We start from the raw sequence: 21,295 nt of genomic DNA, 5'->3' as shown, positions 1-21,295 counted from the left end.
CGGCAAGATTCCCTCATCATAAAAAAAAATTGAAAAATAAATAATCACCTCTCTCGCTTCAATTTGTATCTCCGATTCTTTCACATCGGACAAGGAGATTCCGAGGCAGTTGAGTTTCGAAACCATCGCTGCTATACTAAAAGGCTCTGCTGTTAAATTATCATATATTATAAACACTGTTAGAAAGTGTATAATAACCCTTTTTTTTGGCTTCCAACTTTTAATTTTTCCCTTTTGAAAGTTCTTGGATTCCAAGGATAAAAACAAAATGAAAAAATTGAAAGTTGAACGCCTAAAATACCAAAGGATTTCAAGTGTCCTTTAATTTTCTGGTCCCAAGACATTCTCGAGTGGTTCTTGGAAATCGGTGGGGCAATCAATTCACAGTTATTAATAAAAATTTAAAACGACTCTTGGTTTAACTTCATCTTCCACTATTAAAACGGGAGTGGTTGCAGAAGAATCTTAATCTCTCATTAGTCTTTGTTTTGCACCACTAAATACTAACAGAATGTCTGATGCTAAAGAGGGTATGAAGCTCTCGTTGAAAGTGATAACAAATAAAGAGAGAAATAAGGTTCTCTTTGCAGAAGCCGACAACCATTTTGTCGACATTTTGTTGAGCTTCTTGACTTTGCCGTTGGGAAGAGTCTTCAAAGTCCTCGACAACCACCGTGGAGATAATGAGGCAGTTACCATTGGAAGCTTAAGCAGTTTGTACCATAGCGTAGCAAATCTCGATAGCTCCCTTTTCGTGACGGAGGGTGCTAAGGAGGCTCTGCTCAATCCAAAAAGTTCATTCGAAGATGAACACAAAAGGCTGAAACTGGACATCGCTGAATTCCAGCCGTATGAATTCTTCTATTGTCCTAGCGGCTGTAGTATATTTCTTAGTGAAAGCATGTACTATGATAATGCCGGTCAATGCCTAAAATGCAGATATGGTTTCTCTTCCATGAAAAAAGAAGTAGTTAAAAAGGTGCCTCAAGCTGCTTTTGAAGACGGAGTTTTCACCATGTATAGATCGTCTTTCGTAATCTCTGATGATCTTCAGATATTCCCCAACTTGACAGGACTCTGTCAAATTTTCAGCATTCTTGGCATTGCAGACACGGATGAGGGTGAGGCGATCGAAGTGACGATTGGGTTGAATGAGGTGAATCTTGATTCTTCTATCTGCAGTTTCATTCCTTTATCTTTGTTTTTGCTTACAAACTGTACCTGCATATTGTGATCAGATGTTGCGTTTGCTGAAGGCTTCCCTCATTTCCCCAACTCCATTGTCAAACCTCATACTAAATAAAGCAAGTCTAGTTCTTGATTCTGAGCCGAAGGCTTCAGTTAATCAGATTGAAATCCAAGAAAATCCCAAATCGAAGAATATGGTTTTGAAAGTCGTGGTACGAAAGTCTAGCGGGAAGTTTCTGTATGCTCAAGCTGAGAAAGATTTTGTTGAGTTTCTATTTGGTCTCCTCTTTATCCCAGTTGGAGGCGTTCATCATCTTCTTTCCGGTGAGACTTGTATCAAGGCTATAGACAACTTGTACCGGAGCGCAGCTGATCTCATCCACGACAAGTATTTCCGGAGCCCGGGTACTAAAAACAGGCTAATGAAGCCTAATGTGGTTCATGGTTGCATTTCTGAAAACTACATTCTTCCCCTCGATCAAGAATGCTTGCCTGATGAGTATACTAAATTCTGCGGGTTTTCTTCCAGTATGTTTCCCAAAGGGCAGGGGAGATATCTTTACGAAGCAACAACTTATATGGTGATGGATGATTTAACTGTGACACCTTTCTGTGTTTATTCAGTTTTTTCCAGTCTCAATGAGCAGAAAATCCCTAGGTCTGATCTCAAAGAAATGGAGGTGCAAGTCGGATTAAAAGAGGTAAATATTATTTGAAATCATTGTTACCTTTGTGTATGTTTAGATGTTGAGTGAGGAAGTTTGGTGGTGCAGGCTTTGAGCATATTGAAAGCGTCTCTTACATCAACTTCTGCTCTAACTGATGCTCTGCTGAAGAAACAACCAGAGAGAGAGCTATGATTTCTGCTCATCTATGTAATAGTTTGAACTTGTTATTGATAGCTATGCTGCTTTATTTGATTTTGCTGACAAATTATAGTCCTTCATTTTCTAGTCATTTCCATGTTTTTGCTCAAGTTTATGGATTAATGAATATTCACCTCTAAAATTGATCGATGTTCTTGTGTTATATGTGATTGTACCTTAGTTTTCTCTTTATTGATCATCACTTTCAGTGAGAACTCTTGCAATGAAGAAAATGAAGATTGAGTAGAAAGAAATTTATCAAGCTAATAAATAATTTCTGGCATTTTACCACCTAATGGGCATCACACATTCATTTAATTCAATTTGCACAAATTTTTCATTTACGAAAAACGTTTAATCTTTAAAAGGATATGCTTTGCAATTTTATGAGTTTTATAATAAAGTGCAATTAAATATAGGGCAAATAGTGCCAAAATTCACGAACTTTTACCTGATTTTCGTTTTTCCCATGACTTTTAAAAATTAGACAAAAATATATAACCTTTTGATTGTTTTTGATTTTTCCCAAGATGAATTTTTCCAGCAAAAATTAAAGTTGACGTGGCTTGATAATGCTAATGAGGATACCTTTTACTGTTTCATGTTATCAGATTGTGGATTTGCTCAAGCGATCTTTACTCTCCAAGACTCCGCTAACGGATGTTATTGTTTGTGTTATCAACAAAAACACGGGTTATGTGCTAGAGGACATTTTACTAGACAAGATAGAGCTAGAATCAACCAGCTCTAAGAGAATGACTGTGAGTCTGTGACAGCTCTAATGCAAAAATCTACCAACAAATTGTTTGTGAAGGGAAGGGAAGATTTTGTGGATTTCATTCTCAGTTTTCTGACTATCCCATTGGGAGGAGTGGTGTCCCTTTTTGAGGGGCAAGACTTGTTTCAAGAGCATTGACAATTTGTACAACAGCACAACAAATCTCATCAAAGACAAACATTTTGTTACTAAAGATGGGAAGAGAAGGCTGCAAGAACCAGAGCTTCCTCCCTACTATGTTTCCAAGAACCAGATTTTCTCTCTCTGAACAAATTGTTCCTTCTATATATTATTATGAGAGCATTACAGATTCCTCCGATCAAACAATTGGAAAAGGTTCTTGGATGCGTTACAAAGACCCAAAGGGAGATCAAGGATGCTATGTCAAACCTGGGATGTTTAAGATATCCGATGATTTAACTTTTTTAAAATGTTTTTTCTCAAATTCTGCCATTCTCTCCAAGTTGAAGATCCCTCCATCTGATGTCAAAGAAATGGAGGTGCAGATTGGGTTGAAAGAGGTAAAAACGGTTGCTTTTTGGAATGTGTGTTGGTTATACTACATGTATGATTTGTTTCTTGTGCTGAAGTATCCATTTGTTTCATTTGCTCAGGGTTTAAGCATACTGAAAGCAGCTCTTAGATCGACGACTGCTTTGACAGATGGGCTCGTCAAACATATCACAAAGGCGTCTGTGGCTTCAAATTCTGCTCGAAGCGATGGCCTTCATAATAAGACATCAAACAAAAGGCCAAAGACAAAGGTGTCACCATGAGCTTCACTAATCATGTTGTGCATTGTAGTAATAGAACTTGTTTCCTGCTTATTATGGATAGATGTTTTGGTGCAATGTGCTCTGCTTGTTATGTATAAATCTAGCTGGCAATATTTGATTTTGATGTAATCTGCTCTACTTGTTTATGTATAAATCTCTCTAGCAGAAAACAGATAATTTTGATGGGAATATTTTGATGAATCTTATCACAGATAAATCTAGCTGTAAATATGGCTAGTTATCTACCATTATTTTCTTTTCGTTTTTCTTTTTTGAAGAAAAAAGATATAAAATAAATAAACAAATCAATTGCTCTCCATCCCCTAACCCCTTCTTCTTTATTCTCTCTCACACCATGAATTTGTAGCTAGCATTAAAACGGAATAAAAAAAAGGGATATTGAAATTAGAATTGAAACCAGATTTCATAAAGCAACATTTGCAACCTTGAAGAATTCCGAATTTCCCATAACAGATATTGACAATTGTCGAAATCGTTTCTACTCACCACAAGAAAATTGGAAGCATTTCATCGAACAGATTGCCTACACTTTTTTCACACACCACCATCACAGCGGCAATTTACAGAACAGATTAGTTGCATTCTCGAGCTGTGGTTTTGGAATTCGGCTGAGCATGGGAGTGATTAAGGCATCAGTCAGCGCAGTTTTTGATACCAGAGAAGCTCGCAGAATCTCCAATGCCTGCACCAATAAAATTAATCACAATCACAACAACAAAAAAATGAAAAATAAATAATTACCTCTCTCGCTCCAATTTGTATCTCCGTTTCTTTCACATCCGACAAGGAGATTCCGTAGTCGTTGAGTTTCGAAACCATCGTTGCTATACTAAAAGGCTCCACTGTTAAATTATCACTTACAATAAACACTTTTGATTCGTCATTGCCATCAATTTGAACAATCTGTTTCAATGAAAAATAACCGTGATCTATTTTGGGATTGGTTAGACTTGTTTTTGTGTCGTAATCCCTAAAATATTCTTCGTCGATGAAATCTTCTACACTCGTGTATAAATTATCAATATTCTTGAAAGGAATCTTCCCATCCAAACGGCGCACAACTTCTGCCAGAGGAAGAGCGAGCATACTAAAAAGAAACTCTACGAAATCCTCCTTAGCTTCAGCAAACAAAAAATTATTCGTCGATTTAAGCAAAGAGACTTTCAAAATTATCTTGGCTGCATGGTTAATAATTCCTCGCCCCATGTGAATAGGATCAATCTTTGGGGAGATGGAGTTTATCTCAGAGTTTTTGAATACTAGATCCGTCAATGGAGTCGAGGAAATTAAAGACAGCTTCAGCAGATTCACAACCTAATGCAAAAACCAGTGAAATTAATAGATAAAACTATCCACATTTATGTAAAAAAACCTACTTCTATATAAATATGAAAAAAAAAGGGGGAAATAATGCGAGGCCATACACTTTTTTAAGGTTAATTTTTGTTATTTATGAAAACACACCAGACAATTCAAAATGAAATACAATCCAATTTTAGTTGGAAACAAGAAAAAAAAATTACATATAAAAAAAAAACATTTCAAACAATCAATGTCAAAGCATTACTAATTTTCCAGTTAAAATTATTTCAGGCCATTATCTTAGGGCGATTTGCATGCTATTTTTCGGACTTGCAAAAATAGGTCAATTATTTAGTTTTTGGTATTTTTAGGCCACATGTGTACCCAATCAGACTATTTTGGGCCACATTTTGACCCCAAAAAGTGGCCTATAAATGCTGAATTGAGCTCAAATATGGCCTAAAAATGCCAAAAACTAAAATAATTGGCCTATTTTTGCAAGTCCGTAAAATAGTGGCCTATTTTTGCAAATCGCGATAATGGCCTAAATAATTTTAAACTCCTAATTTTCACGATAATGTTACTATTCAATTCAAGAGCTTCAAATTATACATAAATAATGTGGGTATTTTTAATTTTCACCAAATTAATATTGTTGTCAAATAAATTAGGAAAAATGATGAAAGAGAATGAATTCTAAAAACTCACATCATGAAACTCAAGATTCAAGCTCTTCGGCTCCGCGCCATGGATGTCTGAAATGCCGAGATTATTGAGCGTCTGCAAGAAACCAGAGTGCATAGGAACGACGCGTAGATCATCGGAGATTACAAATGTCGCCGGCTTTGTGAGAGCACGACCACATTTAGGTTCTCCACAGACGCAAATACCTATTTCAGAAACCTCTTTTACCTTTGCGTATCCATAATGAGGGCAGTTGGAATCTGAACAAATATAATCTTTTGGAAAAATATCGCCTAATAATTTCCTGTATTCAACTTCCAACGACATGCTTCCCATAAACAACAATTTATTATCATCGTTTTTACTGGAATTATCACTACAAAATAGATTTATGTACAAGCGGCTTAAAGATCCAATGACTGGTGCCTTGTAGCCGTAGTACATCTCATGATATCTCAGAATTCTCAAGATCTTTGCTAAGGGCAAGGTTAGGAAGCCTAACAAAGCGTCGGCGACGAAGTTGTTGGCTTCTGCAAATAGTACCTTGGATTTCTGTTTGTTGATCATCACTTTGAGAGTAAACTTTGTACCATCAACGCTAGACATTGTGTATATATATATATATCTTGTAAGGGAAGAGAGAAATCAATGGTGATTGATGTTTTGATGCAGCGTAGCGTCACGCAGAGAATAGGGAAAACCCTAGATTTTCATTCATAAACTTTTCTGTCTTGCATCATACGTAAAACTCATACTTATAGTAAAAAATAAAAGGCCAAGCCCACAAGTCTTGAACTATAAACTAAATACTTAAAGAAAAAAGCCCATAAGAATTATTGAAAATAAATAATGAAATCACTTCTTTGCTTCCAACTTCAATAAACGACCATGTTTTTCCATGAATGCACAAACAGCTTCATCTCCATCATGTTTAGAATTGGTAGAGAGACGGCCTTCTGGTTTTATATATAAGTGCAAGAGAATTAATCAAGAGTCTCTTCTCTTGTCTCACCAAATTCTACTACATCTTTTCAACTGCTTTCATCATAACTAATTACATTTAATTAGTGCAACATGGTATTTAATTACGGAATTATGAGCCTTAATTTGTAATTTCAATTTTTACTTTTTTTAGAAACACTTCTGATCCAAAAAAAAAAATCGGATGGGATCATTCGTCCAACAATTCATTGTGTATCATCGTGTCTCATTCTTTTTTTTTTTGGAAGGACACTGTGTCTCATTCTTAATTTCTCTATTTTTAAGTATTAATTTTACATAAAAAAATATTATTATATGATGAACTCTAATTAATATTTATCATTAAAAACTAAAATTTCAAAAAATATATATATCCTAATTATTTGAATTAATTAGTTCAAATAATCTATTATTAATTCAAATAAATATAAACATTAATTATAAACACTAATGAATGGACCCTAGCTAATTATATTAAAATTATACTAAAATATAATGAATTAAAATTTTAAAAATAATTATAAATATAAGAAATTAAGAGTGAGATATGGTAGTACACATTAAATTGTGAGAGGATCCCATTCAAAAATGGATAAAATAAAAATAACAAAAGGGAAAAATTAAAAGTTGGACGCCTAAAGTTCTAGAGGATTCCAAGTGTTCTTTAATTTATTTTTGGCTTTCTCAACAAAAAATTGGAACTACAAAGGCTCATCCCGTAATTAAATCCCATGTTGCATTAATTAAGTCTAATTAACTGATTCAGATGAAAGCAGTTGAAAAGTGTAGTAGAATTTTGATGGACAAGAGAAGAGACTCTTGGTTAATTAATTCTCTTGCACTTATAAAACCAAACGGCCATCTCTACCAATTCTAAACATTAATCACCATTGTTTTCTCTCTTCCCTTACAAGACATATACACACACAATGTCTAGCGTTGATGGTAACAAGTTGTCTCTGAAAGTGATGATCAACAAACAGAAATCCAAGGTACTATTTGCAGAAGCCAACAGCTTCGTCGCACGCTCTGTTAGGCTTCCTCACCTTGTCATTAGGAAAAATCTTGAGAATTCTGGCAGATTTCATCGACGACGAACCGATTATTGGATGCTTAGAGTACTCTGCGTACTTCAATATGATTATTGATTATACTCCCTCCGTCCACCAATTCAAGGCCTACTTGCCTTTTTGGGACGTCCACAAGGCCTACCTATTTTTGGTAAGTTTTTATTCATTATTCACTACAAAAAAACGCGAAAATAGCGGCCAAAATTACCGACGGCGGCGCCGCCGCCGGCAATTACCGACGGCACGGCGGCGGCAAAAAAGGCGACCCGCCTTTTGACTATTACCGGCGCATTACCGACGGCAAACGGGCCGCCGCTAATTAGCGGCGGTTACGCCGCCGCTAATTTAAATATATATTAATATAAATATATATTATTTATTACCGACGGCAATTGCCGTCGGTATTTACCGGCGGCAACCGGCCGCCGCTAATCACCACCGCCGGTTACATCCGGCGATAGCACCACCACCGTCCGGCCAAAATTACCGACGGCATTTTTCCGCCGCTAATTACCGACGGCAAATGTTAATTACCGAGGGCAAATGCCGTCGGTAATATATTATTTTTTTTTTTTTTTTTTCATTTTTTTTATTTTTTTTTATTTTTTTTCATTTTTTTTTTCATTTATCATCTAATAAATTGATCAAAGATAAAAATACAAAAACATTAAAATCAAATATATATTGAAATACAAGTGAATTTAAACATTGATTATTACTAATCTAAGATTATTACTAAGAATTCAAGATTCTTGGTAAGAAACTTATAATTATAACTTAAGAATGTTAATTTGATTAGTGATTCACTCATCAATCATCACTAATCCAAGATTATTACTAAGAATTCAAGATTCTTAGTAATAATCTTATAATTATAACTTAAGAATGTTAATTTGATTAGTGATTCATTCATCAATCATCACTAATCCAAGATTATTACTAAGAATTCAAGATTCTTAGTAAGAATCTTATAATTATAACTTAAGAATGTTAATTTGATTAGTGATGCACTCATCAATCATCACTAATCCAAGATTATTACTAAGAATTCAAGATTCTTAGTAATAATCTTATAATTATAACTTAAGAATGTTAATTTGATTAGTGATGCACTCATCAATCATCACTAATCCAAGATTATTACTAAGAATTCAAGATTCTTAGTAAGAATCTTATAATTATAACTTAAGAATGCTAATTTGATTTGTGATTCACTCATCAATCATCACTAATCCAAGATTATTACTAAGAATTCAAGATTCTTAGTAATAATCTTATAATTATAACTTAAGAATGTTAATTTGATTAGTGATTCACTCATCAATCATCACTAATCCAAGATTATTACTAAGAATTCAAGATTCTTAGTAAGAATCTTATAAGTATAACTTAAGAATGTTAATTTGATTAGTGATGCACTCATCAATCATCACTAATCCAAGATTATTACTAAGAATTCAAGATTCTTAGTAAGAATCTTATAATTATAACTTAAGAATGCTAATTTGATTTGTGATTCACTCATCAATCATCACTAATGTTATGAATGTTGTATAAACTAGATTGATAAAAAAAAAAATCGAAAATTATTAATAAATTAATTAATAAATATTTTTCCGACATAAAAATAAGAACGGAAACGAGCCCAATCCGTAATTAACAACATTTTTTGTATATCATCTCGACATATATCTAAGGTTATGAATATATATGATATTGTATATTGAAGTAGACTTTAAATGAATTAATAGATACTATATATATCAATAATACGAGTGTTCTGTACTGGTGACCATTCGAAAAGAACTTCAAGGTTAAGCGTGCTTGACTTAGAGCACAACTAAGATGGGTGACCGACTGGGAAGTTCGTCTAAATTATGCAATACTGTATAAATACCGAAATAAATTGTGGATATACAATAAAATAAATAAATAAATAAAATAAATAAATAAAATAAATAAAATAAAAAAAATAAATTAAAAAATATTACCGAGGGCAAATGCCGTCGGTAATGCCGTCGGTAATTACCGACGGCATTTTGCCCTCGGTAATACCGCGAACAACTCCGGCGTGTGCGCCACCGCCGTCCGGTGGGACTTACCGACGGCGGTCGCGCCGCCGCTAATTAGCGACGGCAAACGCCGTCGGTAATTTTCCGGCAACTCTCCGCCGTTCAACGGCGGAAATGCCGGCGGCTTCGCCGCCATTAATTGCCGGCGGCGGCCGATCGCCGTCGGTAATGGCATTGCCGACGAACCGTTTAGCGACGGCGAGTTGCCGCCGGTAACACTATTTACCGGCGGCCGTCTTTTGTTACCGACGACATTTTGCCGTCGGTAATTCACGATTTTTTTGTAGTGATTTAATCAAAAAAGTCAAAGATTCTTTACAAAAAAGTGGGACCTTTTCTCCACTCAACTAATAAAAATACACTTTTTCTTAAAAAAGTGAGACTCTTTCTCCACTCAACTAATAAAAATACATTTTTTCTTAAAACTCGTGTTTTTTCCCTTAGGCCTTTAATTGGTGGACGGAGGGAGTAATAAATATTTCAATGTGATCGATGATAAGCCGCCTGTGTATATTGGAAGCAAGTCGTTGGCAGCTGAATTGCATGAGCATTTATACGATATTCTTCGAACAGCAGATCCTATTTGCTCAGACTCCGACTGCCCGCATTCTGGAAACACAGATGAAAACTATGTTTCAGATATAGGTGTTTGTGTCTGTGGAAAACCTCAACTTGGTCGAGCTTTTACAATCAAGACGGCGACTTTCGTCATCTCCGATGATCTGCGTGTCGTTCCTATGCACTCTGGTCTCTTGCAAACGCTCAACAATCTCGGCATTTCAGACATCGATGGCGCGGTGCCGAAGAGCTTGACTCTTGGGATTCATGATGTGAGTACTCTTTAGAATACATTTTTCAACATTGATTGTTTCAAATGTTTCATTTTTGATAAAAGTGGCTTGTATTTTCATTTTGAATTGTCTGGTGACTCTGGTCTGTTTTCATAAATGACAAAAATTAACCCTTAAAAAAACGTATCTCTCGGAATAGAAGTAGGTTTTCTTACATAAATGTGGGTATTTTTATCTATCAATTTCTCTGTTTTTGCATTAGGTTGTGAATCTGCTGAAGCAGTCTTTAACTTCCTCGACTCTGTTGACGGATCTAGTATTCAAAAATGAGCCTATTGGAGGGGGCTGAGGGAGTTATAAACATTTATTCTACTCCTCTTGTCCACAAAAATAGTCTCAATAAGAGGTACTGCGGATTTTAATAAAAATGATTATTGTATTGTGAGTGGAAAAATGATTATACTTCAAAAATTATATTTATAATGATAATTAATTGTATTGTGAGTGAGAAATAAGGCCCATTATTACATGGTAGATAGTTTCTGAAACTGAAAATTGATTAATTTTTGTGGATATTTAAAATAATAAAAATAGATTATTTTTTGTGGGAAGAGGGAGTATTTTTTTTTTTGTATTAACATTATTTGTGTTCAACTTAAAAAGAAAATATACAATAGTACTTTTTGTGAAACCTGGGTTCGATCCCTCTTGGGAACGAATTGAAGATTGGAGATATAAGGTGAATTTTGGTGAATAGAGAGATAAGGTGGTTCTTGGAGTGGATGGGGAACTAATTACTAACATCTAACATGACTTTGCCCGATAAAAAAAAAAAAAGTACTTTTTGTGAAACCGACAAACCAAAAACAAGAAAGAAAAAGTTGAAAAACCGAAAAAGAAGTTCAAAAAAAAGGGGAAAAGCAAAGATTCGCCAATGGTGACTGTAGCTCGCAGCATGAAGGAAACACTAAACTTAACTTTTTTTTTTTTTTTTTGAGGAAAACACTAAACTTAACTTCAAAGCATTAACAATTGGCATAGTGGCAAATATTTTACTCTTTTCTATTGGCAAAACTATACTGTTTGCTCCATTTTGCTTTAGTAATGCGAGTGCTTCTCTCTCTCTCCTCTCTTCACTTTTAGCAGCTCAGAACCACCGCCGCAGCCACCCTTCCTCCGCCGCGCTCTCAGCCACCCCCATCCAACAACACTTTTTCTTCTGGGTTAGACTTGAAGATCAGTATATTTCTCTGAAAAAGTGAAAATCCCCAATTTTTATAAATTGGAAGTCAGGTAATTCTTGACTTATTCATCTCTTGTTCACTGTGTCTATTTTTTTTTTAGAATTTCACTGTGTCTATTTTTAATTGTTCATTAATTAGTTAATTAATTAGTCGCTGAAAATCCCCAATTGATTGTGATTAGGTAAGTCGTGGTTCTATATTAATCGATTAAAAACCTCTTAAAATTGATGTTTTTAGTAGAGCTAACACACAATCACCGCAGCTAATTGCTCTCCAGCTCCTCCTCAGGGAAAATCTCATAGTTCTAGGTTAGATAAAAGAACTGTTTGTTCTAGAAATTTCAGTAAATACCTTATTGCATTCATCCTCATTTGATAAATGTCTACCTTTTACTTTGCATTTTACTCTGCTTTGCTAACAGATTCGTGCATTTGTAGAATCACCAAAAATGTCTGATGCATTTGTAGAATCACCAAAAATGTCTGATGCTGAAGAAGTAGAGTCTTTTTTGAAAGTGAACGAGAAAACTAAGGTGCTATTAGCAGAAACCTCCATTTTGTAGATGTTTTGTTAAGCTTATTTTGTAGATGTTTTGTTAAGCTTAATCAATCCAACGAGTTCACTTCACTCAGCTTGTGCACACAAAAATTTGCCTTTAGATTTTTGTATCACTTTCAAACTTAAATTCCTAGACCTGGGATTATCTTCACTTGTAAATTGTAATATGTGGTTGAGATTCCACAATTGCAGTGTTCATCTATGTTGTTTTATTTAGGATGACGTGTGACAATGGAGTTGGAATGTGAGAGTGGGACTTGTGAATAAGGAGTGAAAGCAGAAGGTTGGTTTTGAAGTCTTCATCTGTAATTTCATCCCTTGCACCACGGTTACTTTCAGGATGTCTGATTCCAAGAAGGATGCTACGTTCTCGTTGAAAGCTATGGTGAATGAAGAGAAAAGGAAGGTTCTATTCGCAGATGTCGACAGCACCTTTGCAGATGTGTTGTTGAGCTTCCTCACATTGCCATTGGGAACGATCGTGAGAATCTTGAAGAAGCACTATGAAGATGAACAGCCTGTGTTTGGAAGCTTAACCACTTTGTACAATGGTTTAGAAAATCTTGATAGTGTCCATTTTTGGACAAAAGGTGCTAAATCGATTCTGCTCCATCCACAAAGTTCATCCGATGCTCCACGTAAAATGCTAAAGCTTGATGTTAGTGATTCCCCGCCAGCTGAGTACTTCGTTTGTGAAAAGGACTGCGATAAAAGTACTAGGTTTTACAGCAAAAGCATGTACTATGATAATGTCATAGCATGCAAATACAGCAAATCTCATTCAATGAAAAGAAAAGTAGCTGGTACTCCAACTGCTCCTTGTGATGATGGAGTTTTTACCATTAATACAGCGTCTTTCGTTGTCACTGATGATCTACGTATAGTTCCTACTTCTTCGGGGCTGTTGCAGATTGTCAGCTTTCTTGGCATTACAGACATGGACAAGGCCAAGCAAGTAAATGTGACTTTTGGGTATGCTGAGGTTAGTCTTGATTCCTATATCAAACAATTTTCTTTAACTTTTTGTTGGTTATTTGTTGTAGTAATTTTACTATGATATATATTAGGTTATGGCTTTGCTCAAGGCTTCCTTGATGTCCCCGACCCCATTGTCGGATGTCATATTCAATAAAACAGGACAGATGAAGTCTACAACATTGAAACTTCAACATATGACTTTATCGGATCAAATTGGAAATGCACCAACATCCAACTCCAAGAAGATGACTTTGAAATTGGTTGTACAAGAATCTACTAATAAGGTCTTGTATGCTCAAGCCGAGGAAGATTTCGTAGAGCTTTTGTTCAGCTTCCTCATAATCCCACTAGGAGGCGTGCAGCGCCTTCTAGCGAGTAACTCTCTTAATAAGTGTATGGACTTATTATACATGAGTGTGGCTGATCATATACACAGAAAATACTTGAAGACTGGTGCAAGAAACTTGCTAATCAAGCCCAAGATACCTCACGGCTATGTTTCCGAAAACCACATTCTTCCTCTCCCTGAAGAAGGCTTGCCTGGTTTCTACCAAGATATGTTGAATCTTTTTTCCTCTGTGAAGTTTCCAAATGGCCGGGGGAAATACCTCAAGGCACCGAGAACTTTCATGGTGACCGATGATTTAACTGTTACACCTCTTTGCATTACTTCGGCGCTTTCCTTTCTCAACGAGATGAAAATCCCTATGTCTGATGTCAAAGAAGTTGAACTGCAAATTGGATTGAAAGAGGTAATATAATTTGAAATCTTTGAATTTCTTGGTCATGTCATATTTTCTGGTCATATTATATACTACTCCATTTGTTATTTTTTTGGTGGTGCAGGCTTTAGGCATATTGAGAACATCCCTTACATCTGATTCTGTTTTATCCAATGGTTTGAATCTGAGCAATCAAATATCTCAAAAACAAAAGAACCAATTGTTTGAATCCCAAGTTGGCTTATGATATTACTAGTCATATTTTGTTTCGTGGCCATTTTCTTAAGCAGATTGTGTAGATCTGCTTCTTAATTTTCTGTCATTTTGTATCTGATTTTTTGGCCTTGCTTAATCATATGTTTTATATATTTATTGATTATAAAATCATCTAGTCTTCATTGCTATCACCGCAAGTCAAAATTTACTGACCTTTAGTATGTGGTTAAGGCCCAAGGCTTGAGATTATAAGTTTGAGTCTAATGTTGTGTGATCTTTAAATTTATTTATTTACTCATGTAATTTATCAAAAAAAAAAAAAAAAATCTGACCTTGTGTGTGTTGGCCTAACTAGCGGAAAGTGGTTAATATCTAAGGTCTGAGGTTTTGGGTTTGAGTTCACTGTTTGCGGTCTTTAAATTTTTTTATTTTACTATGGAGTAATTTATCAAAAATAAAATAAAATTGATGTTAGCAACAATTGCGGCATTCGAACTTTTTATCGAACATTATATTTATTTAACAATCTTTCCACCAAAACACCGTACACTCAGTCTTGCAGTTGTAATAACCAATGATCACTTGTCATCTTTCCTTAAAAAATATAAAAACACTTACATTCGTTGAGTCGGTTGGAGGCTCATCTACGAATTAGTCGGTTATAAGTCAACCCCCCTGCATTAATCGACTCATCCACAAATCAACTCATTCAGATAAAAAGTGGATGAGTCGGCTATGAGTCGACTACCTACATTGGTTGAGCCCGGATCATCCTATAAAAGTGGCGCTTACATTGCACGCACATGCATAAAATAACGGATGAGTCCAACTCATCCACACGAGTCGAGCTCAAGTCGACGATGGCCTACATCAGTCGACTCATCGGAAAATCGGCTCGAGTCACCCTGGATGAGTCGACCGATGTGGTAGAGCCCGATGTGAGTGCTCTAAGTGATTTAATTTTTCTCATAAAATTAAAAGATTAATTAGTAATGATTAATTAAAATATTAGTGGACGATTACTTTGATGTTATCGAATTTTAAATATTGAATCAAATATAACCATGAATTTTCTTAAAGCCACAAAATTGCCATCGAATTGATTTCCAACCCATTATAATTTTCATCTTCTTGGTAAAAAAAAATCTATTCAAAAATAGCAAATCAGTCCTAAAACATAAAAAAATGATCAAATTTAGTGGTTTTTTAATTAATGGCCAAATATTGTGTTTTCTTCTTCAAAAATGATTATGAGATTATATTGTTTCATTAGATTTTAACAAATAAAAATAAAAATTAATTTAACAAAATCGGAAATAAATACAAACATAAATATGGCAAAAATCTCAACATTAATTCTATTCCAAGCTTGGCAAGCTTCAAGCTACTATTTTATCTATATAATATTCCAATCGCCGCCGCTTCAGTCGCCGATAATTCCCATTCCTTTGTGATTAGGTAAGTCGTAATTCTAGATTTATAGATCTAAACCTCTTTAAATTGTTCTTATTAGTAAACTGCATATATCTCATTTAATTCGAAAATTGTATTTGTACTGCTCCAGCTCTTCTATCTCTTAGTTCTAGGTTAAATAAATACCATCATGATTAGACAAAATTAGACAACCTTTAAAAAATTAGACAAAAATACACAACCTTTTGATTGGTTCTGATTTTTCCCAAGATGAATTTTTACAGCAAAATTAAAGTTGACGTGGCTTGATAATGCTAATGAGGATACGGCATCGTTACAATTTAAAGTAAAATGTTGTTCTATCATAAATTCTAATCCTGCCCTTATTTTATATCCCAACAATTGTATTTCTTTTTGATTTATCTTCTTCGAAAGAAGCATTCATCATGTTGCTTTTCATCCACCAACTCTCTGGTTCTGGTTCTCTTTTCATCCACCAACCCTCTGGTTCTTAGATGCTCCAAAGCATTGTCCCTTTCAAGCTTTAACTTCTGAAAACAGAGCTTGTAATACAATGTAAGCTTCGGATCAATCCATTTGCATAATTTATGAGTTGCAACCAATTTCTACGATTTTTAACACAAAAAGAGAGTGTTTTTAACAGCTGTAAACAGCGTCGTTTGATTCGCCGGATGACGTTGCCATGTTGGCAATTCCGTGTGCCACCTAAGCTTTAAATTGGACGAAATTAACAACCGTGGGAAAAATTAGAATCAATCAATATGTATTTTTGTCTAATTTTTAAAAGTCGTTGAAAAAACGAGAATCAGGGTAAAAGTTCGTGAATTTTAGTGCTATTTGCCCTTAAATCTATTTCATTTGTGGGGATTGTGTGATGATAGGGAGAAGGGAGTAGTAATTTGTTTTCAAAAATTTAAAAATAATACTCCCTCCGTCCCAATCAAGATGACACATATTTCTTTTTGAACTGTCCCAATCAAGACGACACATTTCTATATTAAAAAAAATTAAAAATTTTAATTGCATAATTATAATCAATTAATCACTCTCTTATTATCTTCCATCTCCTACTTTATCACTTTTATACTATCTACTTAGGGCTCTACTTTATCACTTTTATACTATCTACTTATCTTCCATCTCCTATTTTATCACTTTTATACTATCTACTTAGGGCTCTACTTTATCACTTTTATACTATCTACTTATCTTCCATCTCCTACTTTATCACTTTTATACTATCTACTTAGGGCTCGTTTGGTTTTCAGTAAAGGATTATGTAGGATAATTTGTAACCAAGATTTGTAGCGTGGATAATGACAGATTATTAATATTGAGTTGGTGTTTGCCATCATGGCTAAATACAAAATATTCTGGTTTAAGTTAATCCTAGGGGAGAGGTGATATTATTAATCCTAAGAAATCTGGATTAATAATACTGGGTCGTGAAATTAAACCGGGTCATCCGCATTATTACTAAATAATACCAAACACTAAACTGATCTGTACTACATTAGTTAATACAGTGTATTAGCCAATATCAAACATGCCCTTAAAATATTAATCTAAAACTCCTTAAATCTCGTGCCAAAAAGAAATGTATTATCTTGCTTACATAAAAATTAAAGGGGATCTAGAAATTAGAACTGAAATCAGATGGGAAAGCAACCAGCAAATGCTCAACGTAATCTAGTAAAATTCCGAATTTCCCCAAACAGATATTGAAAGTTAAAAAGCATTTCATCGAACACATTGCCAGCACTTTTTTGCATACACAATCAACACAGCTGCATTTTGCAAAATGTATAAATAATTCCATAAAACTCAATGGATCGTCCCTGACAAGCAAACTTGAGCTCTCATCGCCGCAAAATTAGGTGCTGAAAGCGGCATTACAGTTTTAGGCGATTGATTTGGCATTACAGTACTGAAATATTTATTATAATCAATAATCATATTTAAGCACGCAGAGTCTAAACATCCAATAATCGGTTCCTCGTCGATGGATAACATATCATGCTTTCCCAGAATTCTCACGATTTTTGCTAGTGGCAAGGTGAGGAAGCCTAACAGAGCGTCAGCCACGAAGCTGTTGGTTTCTGCAGATAGTAAGTACCTTGGATTTCTCTTTGTTGATCATCGCTTTGAGAGTCAACTTGGTACCATCAACGCTAGACATTGTGATTATATATGAGTTGTAAGGGAAGAGAGAAAACAATGGTGACTGATGTTTAGAATTTGTAGAGAGATGAGCGTCCGGTTTTATAAGTAAAAGAGAATTAACAAAGAGTCTCTTCTCTTGTCCATCCAAATTCTAGACTTTACAAGATTTAATTACATTTCGTTAATTTAATTACATTTCACTAATGCAATATGAGATTTAAATAAATGTAATTAACTGATTCTGATGTAGTTGAAAAGATGTAGTAGAATTTGGATGGACAAGAGAAGAGACTCTTGCTACTAATTATAAAAACCAGACGGCCATCTCCTACCAGATCCAAACGTCAATCACCACTGTTTTTTCTCTTCTCTTACAAGATTTACACACAATGTCTAGCGTCGATGATACCAAGTTGTCTCTGAAAGTGATGATCAACAAGCAGAAATCCAAGGTACTATTTGCAGAAGCCAACAGCTTCGTCGCCGACGCTTTGTTAGGCTTCCTCACCTTGCCACTAGCAAAAATCTTGAGAATTCTGATATATCATCAGATCTTCTACGGCAACAAGGCACCAGTCATTGGATCTTTAACCTTTGCGCTCCTAAATCTATTAGTAAATCGTAACTATCTTAGTAAAAACGATGATGATAAATCGTTGTATATGGGAAGCATGTCGTTGGCAGTTGAATTCTGGAATTTATCAATCAATGTTTATTCAAAAGAAGATCATGTTTGTTCAGACTCTAACTGCCCTCATTCTGGAGACACAAAGGTAAAAAAAGTTTCTGGAATAGGTATTTGCTTCTGTGGAGAACCTCAACGCGGTCGTGCTCTCACAAAAACGGCGACATTTGTAATCTCCGATGATCTACGTGTCATTCCTATGCACTCTGGTTTCTTGCAGACGCTCAATAATCTCGGCATTTCAGACATCCATGGCGCGGAGCCAAAGACCTTGAATCTTGGGTTTCATGATGTAAGTTTTTAGAATTCTTTCTTTTTCATCAATTTTCCTATTTATTTCACAACAATATTAATTTGGTGAAAACTAAAAATGCCCATATTTAATTACTCCCTCCAATTTTTTATAAGTGTCCCCTGCCATCCAAAAACGTATACTAAGGAAACTATTAAATTTACACTTGTAACCCTATTAATTACTTAATTTTTGCATGAAAATCTATCCCTCTTTTATTTTATAAATTCAATGCATTCTATCATTAAATTTTTAATCAAAAGTAAATTATGACATCCACTTCTACGGCTCTCTCCTATGACTAAAGGTAAGGCAATTTTTAAATATTTTCATTTTTAAATTTTTAAATATTTTCATTTTGCTATATAGCGCCAAATCGAAAAAAAAATTGTATAAACTATGGAGAAATCACAAATAATCATATGTATATTCTTGTGAAAAAGCTCAAAAAAATGTTTTCAAATCCACACAATCATTCATCTTTGCAAGAAATTGATCCAAATAAAAGGCAAAATGTTTTCAAATTCACAAAATGTTTTAAGCAAAATACATGAACAATCATCAATCCTCTAGTTCTTTGGCATTTCTTCATTTAAGTAGTAAATAAAAGGCCATTTTGTTGAAGAAGTCAAAAGGAATTTTACTTGATACATGCATACATCTATTTATTTTAGTCAAATTACGAGAATGCTTAAATATGATTGAGAAATATTGAATAGGGTTAAAATGGGAACAATACGATGAAAATGTTCTAAATTTTTTAAATAGGACACTTATTGAGAAACAAAAAAATGAGCTAAATGGGACACTTATAAAAAAATGGAGGGAGTATGTGTCGGTAAAAATACCAATTTCTTTATGAAATGTTAAACACACTCTTGAATTCAACAACATTTTCGTGAAAATTAGTGATGCTTTGACATTGATTGTTTGAAATGTTTTTTTTTTTTTATATAAAAGTGGCTTGTATTTTCATTTTTAATTGTCTGGTGACTCTGGTCTGTTTTCATAAATGAAAAAAGTTTAACCCTTAAAAAGGTGTATCTCGAATAGTTTTCATCTTTTTTTTTTCTTCATATTTTTATAGTAGGTTTTATTTACATAAATGTGGATAGTTTTATCTATTAATTTCACTGTTTTTGCATTAGGTTGTGAATCTGCTGAAGCTGTCTTTAATTTCCTCGACTCCGTTGACGGATCTAGTATTCAAAAACTCTGAGATAAACTCCATCTCCCCAAAGATTGAACCTATTCACATTGTGAGAGGAAATATTAACCATGCAGCCAAGATAATTTTGAAAGTCTCTTTGCAAAAATCGACGAATAAATTTTTGTTTGGTGAAGCTAAGGTGGATTTCGTAGAGTTTCTTTTTAGTATGCTCGCTCTTCCTCTAGCAGAAGCTGTGCGCCGCTTGGATGGAAATATTCCTTTCAAGAATATTGACAATTTATACACCAGTGTAGCAGATTTCATCGACGAAGAATATTTTAGGGATTACGACACAAAAACAAGCCTAACCAATCCCAAAATAGATCGCGGTTACTTTTCCTTGAAATCGATTGTTCAAACTGATGGCAATCACGAATCAAAAGTGTTTATTGTAAATGATAATTTAACAGTGGAGCCTTTTAGTATAGCAACGATGGTTTCGAAACTCAACCTCCTCGAAATCTCCTTGTCGGATGTGAAAGAAATTGAGATACACATTGGAGCTAAAGAGGTGATTTTTATTTTTTTTATGATTCTGCGAACAACGATAGTGATTAATTTTATTGGTGCAGGCTTTGGAGATTTTGCGAGCTTCTCTGATATCAGAAACTGCGCTGACTGATGCCTTAATCACTCCCATGCTCAACCGACTCCTAAATCCATCGCCTGAAACTGAAATGCCGCTTTCAGCAACTGAATTTGCGGCGGTGAGAGCTAAAGCATGCGTGGCAGGGACCATCCATTGAGTTTTATGGAATTATTTATACGTCATGCAAAAAGCAGCAGTGATGGTGTATGAAAACAGGTGTAGGTAATATGTTCGATGAAATGCATCTGTGATGGTTGTATTTGAAAAAATAGTAGGCATTTTGTTGGATGAAATGCTTCTTTCTTGTGTGATGTCGAAACGATTTCGCAACTTGTCAATATTTGTTAGTGGAAATTTGGACTTCAACAAGATGACGATGTGAATTCGTTGCAGGCTTTCCGAAATCTGATTTCAGTTCTAATTTCAAGATCCCCTTCATTTTTAAGGTATATCTTTTAATTATTTCAAAAAAAAAGAAAATAGAGGAAAAGAAATAAAGATTTTTTAACTAATAATAAACTTTTATTCTACTCCTCTCGTCCACAAAAATAGTCCCAATAAGAGGTACTGTAGATTTTAATAAAAATGATTATTGTATTATAAATGGAGAAATGATTATCCTTCATAAATTGTGTTTTTAATGATAATTAATTATAATGTGAGTGGAAAATAAGA

At 34.6% G+C, this 21,295-nt stretch overlaps 4 protein-coding genes across 6 annotated transcripts; 3 read left to right on the top strand and 1 right to left on the bottom strand.

The window, feature by feature from the left end:
* Positions 1 to 511: 511 nt before the first annotated feature.
* LOC131010016 (uncharacterized) lies at positions 512 to 2,970 on the top strand. Its single transcript, XM_057937411.1, has 4 exons — positions 512 to 1,156; positions 1,239 to 1,889; positions 2,666 to 2,815; positions 2,869 to 2,970. Exons 1-4 carry the CDS (start codon positions 512 to 514, stop codon positions 2,968 to 2,970), a joined length of 1,548 nt encoding a protein of 515 aa, XP_057793394.1.
* A 1,206-nt stretch (positions 2,971 to 4,176) lies between these two features.
* On the bottom strand, positions 4,177 to 6,221 carry LOC131010015 (uncharacterized). Its single transcript, XM_057937410.1, has 3 exons — positions 5,640 to 6,221; positions 4,371 to 4,943; positions 4,177 to 4,311 (listed from the first exon to the last, which is right to left on the bottom strand). The coding sequence occupies exons 1-3, from the start codon at positions 6,219 to 6,221 to the stop codon at positions 4,177 to 4,179; spliced, it is 1,290 nt and encodes a 429-aa protein (XP_057793393.1).
* Positions 6,222 to 11,441: 5,220 nt separating this feature from the next.
* On the top strand, positions 11,442 to 14,435 carry LOC131009372 (uncharacterized). Of its 3 annotated transcripts, XM_057936671.1 has the most exons (5): positions 11,553 to 11,822; positions 12,211 to 12,305; positions 12,549 to 13,313; positions 13,399 to 14,061; positions 14,156 to 14,435. In XM_057936671.1, the coding sequence occupies exons 3-5, from the start codon at positions 12,672 to 12,674 to the stop codon at positions 14,276 to 14,278; spliced, it is 1,428 nt and encodes a 475-aa protein (XP_057792654.1). In that variant the 5' UTR covers positions 11,553 to 11,822; positions 12,211 to 12,305; positions 12,549 to 12,671; the 3' UTR covers positions 14,279 to 14,435. The 3 variants fall into 3 exon arrangements, with proteins under 3 accessions (XP_057792656.1, XP_057792654.1, XP_057792655.1); XM_057936673.1 differs by lacking the exon at positions 12,211 to 12,305 and having other exon boundaries at positions 11,442 to 11,822; XM_057936672.1 differs by lacking the exon at positions 12,211 to 12,305 and having other exon boundaries at positions 12,671 to 13,313.
* A 3,798-nt stretch (positions 14,436 to 18,233) lies between these two features.
* On the top strand, positions 18,234 to 20,777 carry LOC131010014 (uncharacterized). Its single transcript, XM_057937409.1, has 4 exons — positions 18,234 to 18,617; positions 18,750 to 18,821; positions 19,970 to 20,542; positions 20,604 to 20,777. The coding sequence occupies exons 1-4, from the start codon at positions 18,234 to 18,236 to the stop codon at positions 20,775 to 20,777; spliced, it is 1,203 nt and encodes a 400-aa protein (XP_057793392.1).
* The last annotated feature ends 518 nt before the right edge of the window (positions 20,778 to 21,295 follow it).

This window comes from Salvia miltiorrhiza, chromosome 2, assembly GCF_028751815.1.
Source record: "Salvia miltiorrhiza cultivar Shanhuang (shh) chromosome 2, IMPLAD_Smil_shh, whole genome shotgun sequence".
In the NCBI taxonomy this organism is placed as follows: domain Eukaryota; kingdom Viridiplantae; phylum Streptophyta; class Magnoliopsida; order Lamiales; family Lamiaceae; genus Salvia; species Salvia miltiorrhiza.
Note: the sequence above shows the minus strand (reverse complement) of the source record. Positions and strands in the feature narration are given on the sequence as shown.